At 43.6% G+C, this 12,081-nt stretch overlaps 1 protein-coding gene across 4 annotated transcripts in view; it reads left to right on the forward strand.

The window, feature by feature from the left end:
• The window catches only part of DOCK3 (dedicator of cytokinesis 3), a 597,071-nt gene that overhangs the window by 549,653 nt on the left and 35,337 nt on the right, over positions 1–12,081 (forward strand). For 3 of the 4 annotated variants that reach the window (XM_081794945.1, XM_078443039.2, XM_078443040.1), the window contains 3 exons: positions 5,235–5,320; positions 7,916–7,942; positions 8,080–8,175. In XM_081794945.1, the coding sequence (XP_081651071.1) occupies positions 5,235–5,320; positions 7,916–7,942; positions 8,080–8,175 (209 nt within the window). The remainder of the gene's footprint in view (positions 1–5,234; positions 5,321–7,915; positions 7,943–8,079; positions 8,176–12,081) is intronic. The other variant, XM_081794946.1, reaches the window with a different exon arrangement.

Consider the following 12,081-nt stretch of genomic DNA (forward strand, 5'->3'; position numbering starts at 1 on the left):
CAATTTCTTCACTGGATATGGATCTGTTCAAGTTTTCTATTTCTTACTGTTTGAGTTTTGGAAGAGTGTGGGTGCTTAGGAATTTGTCCATTTCTTCCAGGTTGTCCAGTTTGTTGGCATATAATTTTTCATAGTATTCCCTGATAATTGCTTGTATCTCTGAGGGATTGGTTGTAATAATTCCATTTTCATTTATGATTTTATCCTTTTGGGTTCTCTCCCTTTTCTTTTTGAGAAGCCTGGCTAGAGGTTTATCAATTTTGTTTATTTTTTCAAGAAAACCAACTCTTGGTTTCATTGATCTGCTCTACAGTTTTTTTTAGATTCTATATTGTTTATTTCTGCTCTGACCTTTATTATTTCTCTTCTTCTGCTGGGTTTGGGGTGTCTTCTTCTGCTGGGTTTGTGCTGTTCTGCTTCTGTATCCTTTAGGTGTGCTGTTAGATTTTGTATTTGGGATTTTTCTTGGTTCTTGAGATAGGCCTGGATTGCAATGTATTTTCCTCTCAGGACTACCTTTGCTGCATCCCAAAGCATTTGGATTGTTGTATTTTCATTTTCATTTGTTTCCATATATTGTTAAATTTCTTCTCTAATTGCCTGGTTGACCCCTTCATTCTTTAGTAGGGTCTTCTTTAACCTCCATGCTTTTGGAGGTTTTCCAGACTTTTTCCTGTGGTTGATTTCAAGCTTCATAGCATTGTGGTCTGAAAGTATGCATGGTATGATCTCAATTCTTGTATATTTATGAAGGGCTGATTTGTGACCCAGTATGTGATCTATCTTGGAGAATGTTGCACGTGCACTGGAGAAGAAAGTATATTCTGTTGCTTTGGGATGCAGAGTTCTAAATATATCTGTCAAGTCCATCTGATCCAGTGTATCATTGTTTCTTTATTTGTTTCTTTATTGATCCTGTGTCTAGATGATCTATCCATTGTTGTAGGTGGAGTATTAAAGTCCCCTGCAGTTACCAGATTCTTATCAATAAGGTTGCTTATGTTTGTGATTGTTTTATATATTTGGGGGCTCCCATATTCGGCACATAGACATTTATAATTGTTAGCTCTTCCTGATGGATAGACCCTGTAATTATTATATAATGCCCTTCTTCATCTCTTGTTACAGCCTTTAATTTAAAGTCTAGTTTGTCTGATATAAGTATGGCTACTTCAGCTTTCTTTTGACTTCCAGTAGTATGATAGATAGTTCTCCATCCCCTCACTTTCAATCTGAAGGTGTCCTCAGGTCTAAAATGAGTCTCTTGTAGACAGCAAATAGATGGGTCTTGTTTTTCTATCCATTCTGATACCCTATGTCTTTTGGTTGGAGCATTTAGTCCATTTACATTCAGTGTTATTATGGAAAGATATGGGTTTAGAGTCATTGTGATGTCTGTAGGTTTCATGCTTGTGGTGATGTCTCTGGTACTTTGTGGTCCTTGCAACATTTCACTCACAGAATCCCCCTTAGGATCTCTCATAGGGCTGGTTTAGTGGTGATGAAATCCTTCAGTGTTTGTTTGTTTGGGAAGACCTTTATCTCTCCTTGTATTCTAAATGACAGACTTGCTGGATAAAGGATTCTCAGCCACATATTTTTTTCTGTTCATCACATTGAAGATTTCCTGCCATTCCTTTCTGGCCTGCCAAGTTTCAGTAGATAGGTCTGTGACTAGTCTTATAGGTCTCCCTTTATAAGTTAGAGCTTAATTACATTCTTACAACCCCACTTCTCACAACTCTGCTGTTCTTTGACGTCTCAGACTGCAGGCTACCCTTTCTGTGTGCCCCACACCAAGCACTGACCATGCTGGCCTGTGTTAGCTGTTGTCCCTGCCTCCTCTACCAGATGATGAGCTAGGTATTGGACACCATGGCTGTTTCTTGTGCATTTTTCCTTAGAACCCAACGTAGTCCCTGAGACATGTTAGATTCATGGAGATGAAAATCAAAGTTAACATTTATTGAGCACTTCTAAGAGCTAGAGCACAGGGACACCAAAGAAGACTGTTAACCACCATTACTGCTTCACAAACAAGGAAATATAAGCTTAGAGAAGTAAATATCTTGCCCTGAAGTAGGCAGCTGGTTGTCACGGGACAAATATTTGTTGAATGTATAATAAGATGTCACTTGTCACTTCAGGAATATTGATTCCATAGAATAAAAGTAATTCTGAAAACCCAAAATTGTCAATATTACCAACTATGACATGATATATATTTTTTTTAATATTTATTTTTGAGAGAGAGAGAAACAGTGTGAGTGGGGAAGGGGCAGAGAGAGAGAGAGACACAGAATCTAAAGCAGGCTCCAGGCTCCGAGCTGTCAGCTCAGAGCCCGACATAGGGCTCAAACCTAGGAACCTTGAGATCATGACCTGAGCCAAAGTCGGACACTTAACTTCCTGAGCCACCCAGGTACCCCATGACACGATACATTTGAAGAACTTAGCATTTTATTTGACTTAAAGACATTGGTTTTGCATACATTGATCTGCAGCATTACTTGTTTTGGATTTCTCAGTTTCTCCTAATAACTTCTCGCTTTATCAGCACTATAGAGGGTGATGAATCAATATCCCCATATCCTCCCATCACCAACTCCTCTGCCTAATACAGAAGTTCTAACACTTGAATAGGCATCACAACTGGGAGGGCTTATTGAAACAGATTGCTTCTCCTTTTCCCAAGTTTATGATCCACTGGGAGCCTGAGAATCTTCATTTCTAATGATATCTAATGACTGATACTGCTAGCCCAGGGGCCCATTTTGAGAATTCAAGGGAACTACTGCACCCATGTTTACACAGTCATACCCCCCTGCTGCTCCAGGTCCCTTTCCCCTATTTGCCGTGTCCTGGAAAACACAATCTACCTATACCTGCATGTTTGAAGAGAGATCCCTTGTTATAAACAGACCCTTCTTCCCCTGGGAGGCTTGTGGGCCACTGATTGACCCAGTAAGAAGAGACAAGATTTGAACTGAGAATGAGATCCCTTGGCCTCTGGTCCTGGCTCTATCTGACTTTACATGACCCCAGGCAAGTCCCTGCTGAAGTCTCTTCTCCACACAGAGAAAGACATGGCATCAATCCCTAAGGACCCCTGGTCTCAGATTTTCTTTCTCTGAAATGCATATTAAAGCAGCTGACTCATCAGGCCATACATGAATGTACGACAGTCTCTGCGGAGCAGACCACTGTAAACAGAGCCACATTTATTCATCCATTCTCATTTCCTGCTGAAGGGGTTCAGAAACCATAATTGCCTACAATGAATTTTCTAATTCAATTATTTTTTTATAACTTCATTGCTTTAGGACTCTTTGGCCCTATGTGAAGTGAGAAAATGCTTCTGTTATAGCTCATTATTAAAAGCAGCCATGCCTCTTTGTTTATATGAAGTATTTATATAAATAATACCAAAATACCACATTTATTTTTTTAATATGATTTATTGTCAAACTAGCTAACATACAGTATATACAGTGTTCTCTTGGATTCGGGAGTAGATTTCCATGATTCATCACTTACATACAACACCCAGTACTCATCCCAAGTGCCCTCCTCAATGCCCATCACTCATTTCCCCTACCCCCATCAACCCCTCAGTTTGTTCTCTGTATTTAAGAGTCTCTTATGGTTTGCCTCCCTCCCTCTCTGTTTGTAACTATTTTTTTTTCCTTCCCTTCCTCCATGGCCTTCAGTTAAGTTTCTCAAATTCCACATATGAGTGAAAACATATATCTGTCTTTGTCTGACTGAGTTTCTCTTATTTCACTTAGCATACTACCCTCCAGTTCCATCCTTGTTGCAAATGGCAAGATTTCATTCTTTTTCATCACTTAGTAGTATTCCATTGTATATATAAACCACATTTTCTTTATCCATTCATCACTTGATGGACATTTGGACTCTTTCCATAATTTGGCTATTGTTGATAGCACTGCTATGACTATTAGGGTGCATGTACCCCTATGAATCAGAACGCTGTTTCCTTTGGATAAATTCCCAGTAGTGTTCTTGCTGGGTCATAGTGTAATTCTGTTTTCAATTTTTTGAGGAGCCTCCACACTGTTTTCCAGAGTGGCTGCACCAGTTTGCATTCCCACCAACAGTGCAAGAGAGTTACCCTTTTTCCACATCCTCATCAACATCTGTTGTTTCCTGAGTTGTTAATTTTAGCCACTCTTGAGTGGTGTGAGGTGCCACAATACTACATGAAAAATTTTTAATTTTTTCTTTAATGTTTATTACTTTTGAGAGAGAGAGAGAGAGACAGTGGGAGCAGAGTAGGGACAGAGAGAAGGAGACACAGAATCCAAAGCAGGCTCCAGGCTCTGAGCTGTCAGCAGAGCCTGATGCAGGGCTCAAACTCACGAGCAGTGGGATCATGACCTGAGCCGACGTCAGACACTCAACCAACTGAGCCACCCAGGCGCTCCCAGTACCACATTTTAAAGGCTAATGAGGGGTTTAAAAGACTTTTATCTCACATCACTTATGACTAATTTCTCACCTCAGAGTAAATCCAGTGAGGCTTGTTGGAAGTGCCTGAGCACTGCTGAACACCTTGCAGATCAGTTGGGTAGGAAAAAGTACAGTATTGCTCCTCACGGTTTAAGAATTCAGTAACAAATGCAGGTGCCCCAGTGATGAGGCAGTGGCGAGGCAGCAGCCCCAAGGGCTCTAGGTCCTATGGGGACAAACAGTGGAGCTTTTTATCCTGAAGTAGAATCTCTGAAGGATACACTCATACCTTGCTCAACTCAGAATCATGTCAGTCATTCGAGTAAGGGCTAGCCCTGCTGCAAGCTTCCTTTGTGACTGGCTGACTAGAGGGTAAAGTTCTAACCAAATGTATTTTACTCACACAATTTCTTTTGAGTGTACATTTTTTTAAGAAAGAGAAACACTTGACAAAGACCTCTTTTGTATCCAAAATACTTTTCTTTCCATGGAATCCTTGCCTTTTGACCCTAGACTGGGAAAAGAGTATCTGAGGTGTGTAAGTTCCAACTTTAAACCACTGGAGTGGGGAGCCTTCCTAATCAAGGGGGCAGAGTGGTTTCTTGGTGCTGTAGATGAGGTCCTGCCTTCCCTTGGATTTATTTGGTACAAGGATAAAATCAGGAAGCAGTTCCCAGCCATTCTCACCTGTGGTAGGAGCTAGATTTCCCAATCTTCCTCTGAGGTCAGCTTGGGTTCATGAAGTCTCTGCTTCCCTCTAGGTGGAGGCTGAGCTGATTGACAAGCTGGACAGCATGGTGTCAGAAGGGAAAGGCGACGAGAGTTACAGAGAGCTCTTCGGCCTGCTGTAAGCTGCTTTAGCCCCAAGCACCCCACACTGGGGGAGGGGGTGAAATGGGCTGATGAGGGGTAGGGGTGCAACCCATGCTGGCTGGGCTTCAGAGGGTGAGTATCAGGAGTGACCTAGATTGTTCCTAGTCAATAGGACGGTGGCATTATGGCAGCAAGCTCTCAGGGATTGCCATAGTTGACTAAAGAGGTAGAGACAGGCGGTAACTCTGAGCTCTTAGATTTGCTGATAGGAAAAGGGTCTTTATATGTCTTCATAGCATGCACTGTATCCAGTTGGGCACACAGCCCATGGGGACTCTCTGAGGGCTCAGTGCTGGCATTTCTGAGAGGTAAAAAGTTAAATCCTTGCTTCATAAGATGGTACAATCAACTTGAAAAAACACTACCATGGATCTTGTGACTTTAAAAGTTGTGCCCACTCTCCAGGACAGTTTCCCTGTTTGTGAAACAGGGTGTTTGTACTGAGTGATGTCAGGGATTTTCCCAGGTCTACATTCATAGCTCCTGTCTTTTTTTTTTTAACATTTATTTATTTTTAAGACACAGAGAGACAGAGCATGAACAGGGGAGGGTCAGAAAGAGGGAGACACAGAATCTGAAACAGGCTCCAGGCTCTGAGCTGTCAGCACAGAGCCCGATGCGGGGCTCAAACTCACGGACCGCGAGATCAACCTGAGCCAAAGTCGGACGCTTAACCGACTGAGCCACCCAGGCGCCCCTCATAGCTCCTGTCTTGAAATGTTGGAGGCCAAGAGTCTTTGCCACAGGGCTAAGTCCAAAGGAGGGACTCAGGAGAGCCATGATTCTCCCAGATAGATAGTGATGCTGGACATTTTATCTTCCAAAAAAACAAAATCTTTAGACTTTTATAGCTCTAGAGTCCCCTCCCATCTCACTCATTATTTCCAGCTTTAATATTTTCTTTGTTTTCATGCCATTTTGAAGACAAGCCTATAACATATTTTTCCAATAATAATACTGTACACTTGCTTAGAACTTTACAGTGTACAAACGTGTTGACGTTTCTTACTTAATCCTCACAACACACCTGTGAGGTGAGCAGGGCAGAAATTATCTTCATGACTAAAGGTGGTGAAACTGAGATGAGGAAAGTGTTAGCATGCCCTCGGTTGAATGACCTGTGAAAAGCCGATCTGGGGGGAGGACTCAGATCTTCCAATTTCAAGAAGGGGGAATCTTTCTACTATATCCTACCCACTTTGTTCCTTAATGAGTCACACAAAATGTGAATTTATGAAATTTAAGTAAGTATAATTTGTGTAAATGAATCTATACCTTAGTATTTTTCTTTTAGCTAAAGATGTTTCTAACTGTGGAAATAATGCAGAGAAATCTCTTCCTAAGTCACTAACAGATGATTTTACTACAAAGGAAAAAGCACACAAATAACTTGCACTTACTAATTACCTGACCAAATAGTGTTTCATAAACTCTTCTAAATCATGTTTGAGGACTGAAAACTTCCGAGAACCATAAAGCAGCATTTCCCAATTTGTGTTTTGGGGAAGTTGCTGGGGGAAAAAAGTAAGTGGTCAGTTCAGAAAAGATTCAATTAAACAAAATTGAGCAGACCTCTATTACAGGACTTAGCAAAGCCTTTAATAGGCAGAAAGATGTGAAATATCTCTGACAGGAGTGTGTAGTGACCAGCATTTCCCAGGCTTGTTTGCTCGCAGAACACCTTTCTTGGTCCTCCAGGACAGCAGAGCTCTGGAGAATAGTTTGGGAAATACTGACACAGTGGCTTCATCCACACAGCTCAGAGGCCAGAGCAATGGTGTGCCTTCTCTCTCTAGTAATATAGGTCACATGGGAAACCCTCACTTTCCCAGAAGCCTCAGCTCAGGCCATATACTCTGTGTGGGGAAGACTGTCGCCGTCATGGCAGCATTAACAGCAGCCATGTTGTGAGTGGGAGTACCCAGTGCTGGGCTTTTAGCTGGGCCTGCCACTCCAGGTGACTTTCATGACTTTTAGGGAGTGAGGGACAGTGTAGAAAGGAATCAGGAATGAGACCTGGACCTGGGCTCATCACTAGAGCAAGCAGAAATTCTAGGTCATCATCCTCTAGGAGAGGTCTGTGGGAAGGCAGAGAAGCCAGAGGCTACCCTGAGGTGCCAGGAGCATGGGCTGGCAAATGAGAAAAGGACCTGGGCATTTAGCTCTTGGCTCTGGCAATTTTCACTTGGAAACATCCCCTGACAGTGGAGATGACCAGGTATAACTCCTAGTTTCACTCACTGCCCTTCATACTGGGCCCTCAAGACTAGTCGGAACCTTTTCCTTGGTTTACATGAAAAGTTGAGTTTGTATGTTTGCTGAGGATGCCTCTGAGTGGTGATGGAGGTAGTTGGCCAACTGCAAAGCCAGATCCATCCTCAGTGGGCTCTTATTCATCTGCTGTTTTAGAACAAACCTCACAGCATACACCTAAAGGGCTGGGGCTTTAAAACCCCTTCCTCAGTTCATTGGCATCCTTAGGAACTTATACAGGAAAATGGAAAATATGCTCATCTGTTCCTGCCAGTTCAGTAATCACCTTGTCTTTGCTTTCTGCTGCATGGAGTAGAACCCAGCTGTTTGGGCCCTACCCCAGGTAAGACTGTAGTGTGGTAAGTCTTCTGTCTCCAGATCCATCACAGGTTCCATGGGCTCTGGGACCTCACTTTTGTGCCCAAGGAAGGCTCATAAATTGTATACTGTGTTTGTTTCCCTCCACCCTCCCACTAATAGCCTACTGGAGAAGGTTGAACAGGAAACATGGCGTGAAACCGGCATTTCCTTTGTGACCTCAGTCACCCGCCTCATGGAACGCCTTCTTGACTACAGGTATCTTCTCCGGCACCTACCTATCTGACCTTTTGTCTGATCAGGATACTTGCCTCAGCAAGGACATCCTCTGACCTTAAAATTGAAACCATGTGGCCTTCAGGGGGAGGACTCTTCTGGTTTGGGTGCCATCATCAGTCATTGGGAATCTAGTGATGGCCAAAGAGAGGGAAAGAGTCCTCTCCCAGGGGTAGGCCAGGGCTTCCTAGGATCCCCCCTGATATGTGAGCACATATATCCAGGAGGCATCCCAGGGACACGCAGGTTTCCATCCAGAAAGGTCACAGCTCAGAGCAATGCAGCAAACAACTGTAGGTCCTTTGTGCTGTGTTCCTGAGAGCCATATGACAGATGGGCGGGGAAATATCACCCGGTACAGAAGTGTGACACAGCAGGACTTCAGTTGGTTTTTCCAGGCACTGGGGATCCTACTTTTCCATGCCTCCATTCTTTGCCTAAAGTGTTTTTTTCTGTCCCTTGGTCCTGACCGTGAACAGATTAGAGGAAGCAGCCTGTGAGCTCAGAGATCTTTATGCTATGTTTAGTTTGAGAGTTCATATAAAATTAGTTTTTTCATGAAATCTTGCTTTCTGTCATATCACAGCTTTTGAATTACTCCAGATGGGGCAATGAAGCCACCATTGCAGGCTTCATTATTCTCTTAGCAGAGTTCATGTGGTGGCTAAGGGTACCTTTTAGGAGCCTAGAGGGAGGTGATAGGGAATGAGGAATGATAGAGGAAATCCATCCCCAAGCAATAGTTGTCTTCTCTGTGCTACAAGACATGTAAACGCCAAAGGAGAGCACTTCCAACCCATGCATCAGGAAATGAGGGGGTTTAGGCCACCTCCAGTTGCTGCTGAATAGAAGGTACTCCTATGGCAAGACTTCTGCTTTGCAGAAGACTCAGGTGTCCAGTGTACTATCTGGACATGGAAATGGAATTCCTGAGAAATGGGTTCCCATGTTAGGCATCCCCTCTTCCTGTAGCACAGTTGTGCTTGTGCAAGTTTCAGCCCATTTTTCCTGGACCTTAAAAGTTGACAAGTGGCCTTTTGGGGATGCCTTTTAGAATAGTGGACTCCTTTGTTCATGCCATATCCCCAGCCTTTTCTGTACCTGCTATCAGACAGGGAAGAGGGATGCACAAAACTCTATACCTCCCCCGCCCTAAAACATTTACTAAAGGTTAAGCTCTATTCACTGTGGCCTACCAGAAAGAGCCTAAATTAATTTCTTAGCCTAGTTCTAGCTGCCTGTTTGATTTTTGTATCTACCTTGTACAAACAACTCAAACTCGTGGCCAAACCCAATTTCATTCTCTTCCATTTCTTGTCTCAATAATGGGTTCATTAATAAACAAAGTTCATGCTCTTTCACATGGCAGCAAAGCCCCTTTATAAACTGGCCTTTGCCTACTCCTCCAGCCCTGTTGCTTGACAGTCCCAGCACCCATGTGCACATGCTAACCTCCTAGTGTTGCTCCCTGTTAACACAAAAGGAAATACCACAATGTTTATCATGGCTCTTATCTGTTAAAAATACACTATGTGCTTTGTGCTTGACAAGCATTATCTCTAATCCCATAAGGAGCTGTGAAGGGTTATCCCTGTTTTTATCAGTGAAGAAACACCAGTGATAGGAAGTGCCATTGCTGGGATTTGAACCCACATCTGACTCAAGAGCCATGCCCTATTCTTTCATCCGTGTTGTCTCCACTCACATCCCTTCTCTTCAGGCTTCTCTACATGCTATGTCCTCCCAAGAGTGGCCTTCCTACCAAGCCCCATCAAGGAAGTTTTGCCAGATAAAAGCTTACCTGGATCTCTGTATACACTTCTTTCAAAGCATCAGTCACCTTGCATGATAATCATTTGTCACCTTTCTGACTCATTCAATTGAAGAGAGAAGCCTCTTGAGGGCAGGGACCTTGTCCTTATCTCCCTGGTCCCAAGTGTACAGTATATATTGACCAATTGGAAGACCGTGCAGGAACCAAAGTAGTCTCTTTTACCCCAGTGCAATTTAGTGCAATAAGAACCTACTAAGAAAATAGTTGACAGATACATATACATTGATTAGGCAAATAATTAATAGGTTATACTCCAGAATGATCTGAACCTAGAGTGTGAGACTCTGTTTTAGACTAGCATGAACCTTAAGTACTCAGAGGAGTACCTCTTCAACTTTTGTGTGAATGATACTCTGTGTCAGATATAAAATGCTCACTGGTGGCAACTGTATTTCTCAGGTTAGGAAGCAGAGCCCCGTGGGGTAGGGGGAGTGGTTCTTAGTGCCCTGGAACATACAGGGACAGGGCTAGGGTTGCCAAGCCCTTGGGACTTTAAGTGTAACCTCCACCTGGAAAAGGAACTGGAGGTTATGGAGCCTTCCTTTCTCAGGCCTCTCCAGTTGCACTAAGGGCTGCCTGGGCCCTGGTCTAGGTCACCACAAGCCCAGTGCTCACAACCGGTTGCTTCAGAAGCCTCTTTAGGAGGGTCTTCCCTGTTCGTCCTCCAGAGAAAGAACAGGGGAGAGCAATGGCTGCACCCAAGTCAGAGGCTTTAAAAGGTGTCCTCTATGTTGAGTAGCCACACAGAAGTGATGCACAGCCACACAGAAGAGAAGAGGCAGCTGTTAGCAGTGCATGGGAGAGGTGGTCATAGAGCACAAAGGTGTAGGGAATGCCCCTGCCATCACAGGGTTGAGGACAATACTTTCCTGTTTAATTGACTTGGCAATGAAGTTCTAGTTATAGCCAAACAGAAGGTGATGCCTGGTAAGTGTTTCAGATGCTTTCTAGAAAAAACAAAACAAACAAAAACAAAAAAAACATTAAATGCCAAAGTAGCTAGTTGAGACCTCACTACTCTCTATCCGCCAACTTATTGGAGAGACAGATGCTTCCTGCCACTTTCTATGTTGCTTGTAACTAACTAGTTGGCCATCTGGTCCACCTCTTAAAAAGTCACAGCACTTTCCTGTCCCTACTAGCACTAAAAGGTTCTGCAGTAGCCTGTTAAGGACCCCCATGTCTGACTACAGAGGAACCAAATGCCATATGGCAGTTAGGGAACCAAAAAAGGAGGATGACCTTGGTTTCAAATCCCACAGAGCTGCCACTTCTGATAGTAGCCCTCCATAGAAGGGAGGACACTTGGCTTTGCAGAATATCATGAGAGTTGTGTGGATTTTTCAGTATTCCTTTCTTTCAAAGAAGTTATCCCTTTGTGAGCTGGATTGCAGCTGGGAAGGCGGGAATAACTAACTTTGTCACATTATCACCCAGAGGTTCAGTGACTTGGACTAAGGCTCCTGACTCCCAACTGTGATGTTTCTCACTGGGCCCCATGCCTGTTAGTAGAGCAAAGTCAAGATACTCTCTCCACCTGATCTTAGTGGTCCATAAACCCACTTATGCTGCCTTTCCCTAACACACAGCTACACAAGGAACTGTATCTATATGCCAGGGCACTGTAGAGTGCCATAGAAGGAGACACAGCAAACAGATGGAACTCTGGCTGGCTGTGTGTAGAGGAGGCTTCTGGCGAGATTCACCATTCTGGTTCTCCTTCTCCTTTGTCTCCTTGTGCCAAGCCTCTGCTACTTCCAGAGGAGCTTGGTTTTGACCAGTCCTCCTCTCTCCCTAGGGAAGGATCCATTCTCAGTGTTCCTGTTGTTCTGTGTCTCATAGACCAGCCTTGACCCCTCTTACACCCAACCCTGCTCTGATCAGCATGAATGTAACTCAGCCCTGGGTGAAGCTACCCCTAAATCAGAAAGAAACTTTAAACCTGCTGCTTCTACTTAGTACACAGGAAGGAAACCATAGGGAGAAAAGCCAGTAAGATGGTTAACATGGTGGCCATGCCACGGTTGCTGTAACCACAGGGTCTTGAAGCTAGG

Source organism: Panthera onca, chromosome A2, assembly GCF_046562875.1.
Source record: "Panthera onca isolate mPanOnc1 chromosome A2, mPanOnc1 haplotype 2, whole genome shotgun sequence".
NCBI classification, from domain to species: domain Eukaryota; kingdom Metazoa; phylum Chordata; class Mammalia; order Carnivora; family Felidae; genus Panthera; species Panthera onca.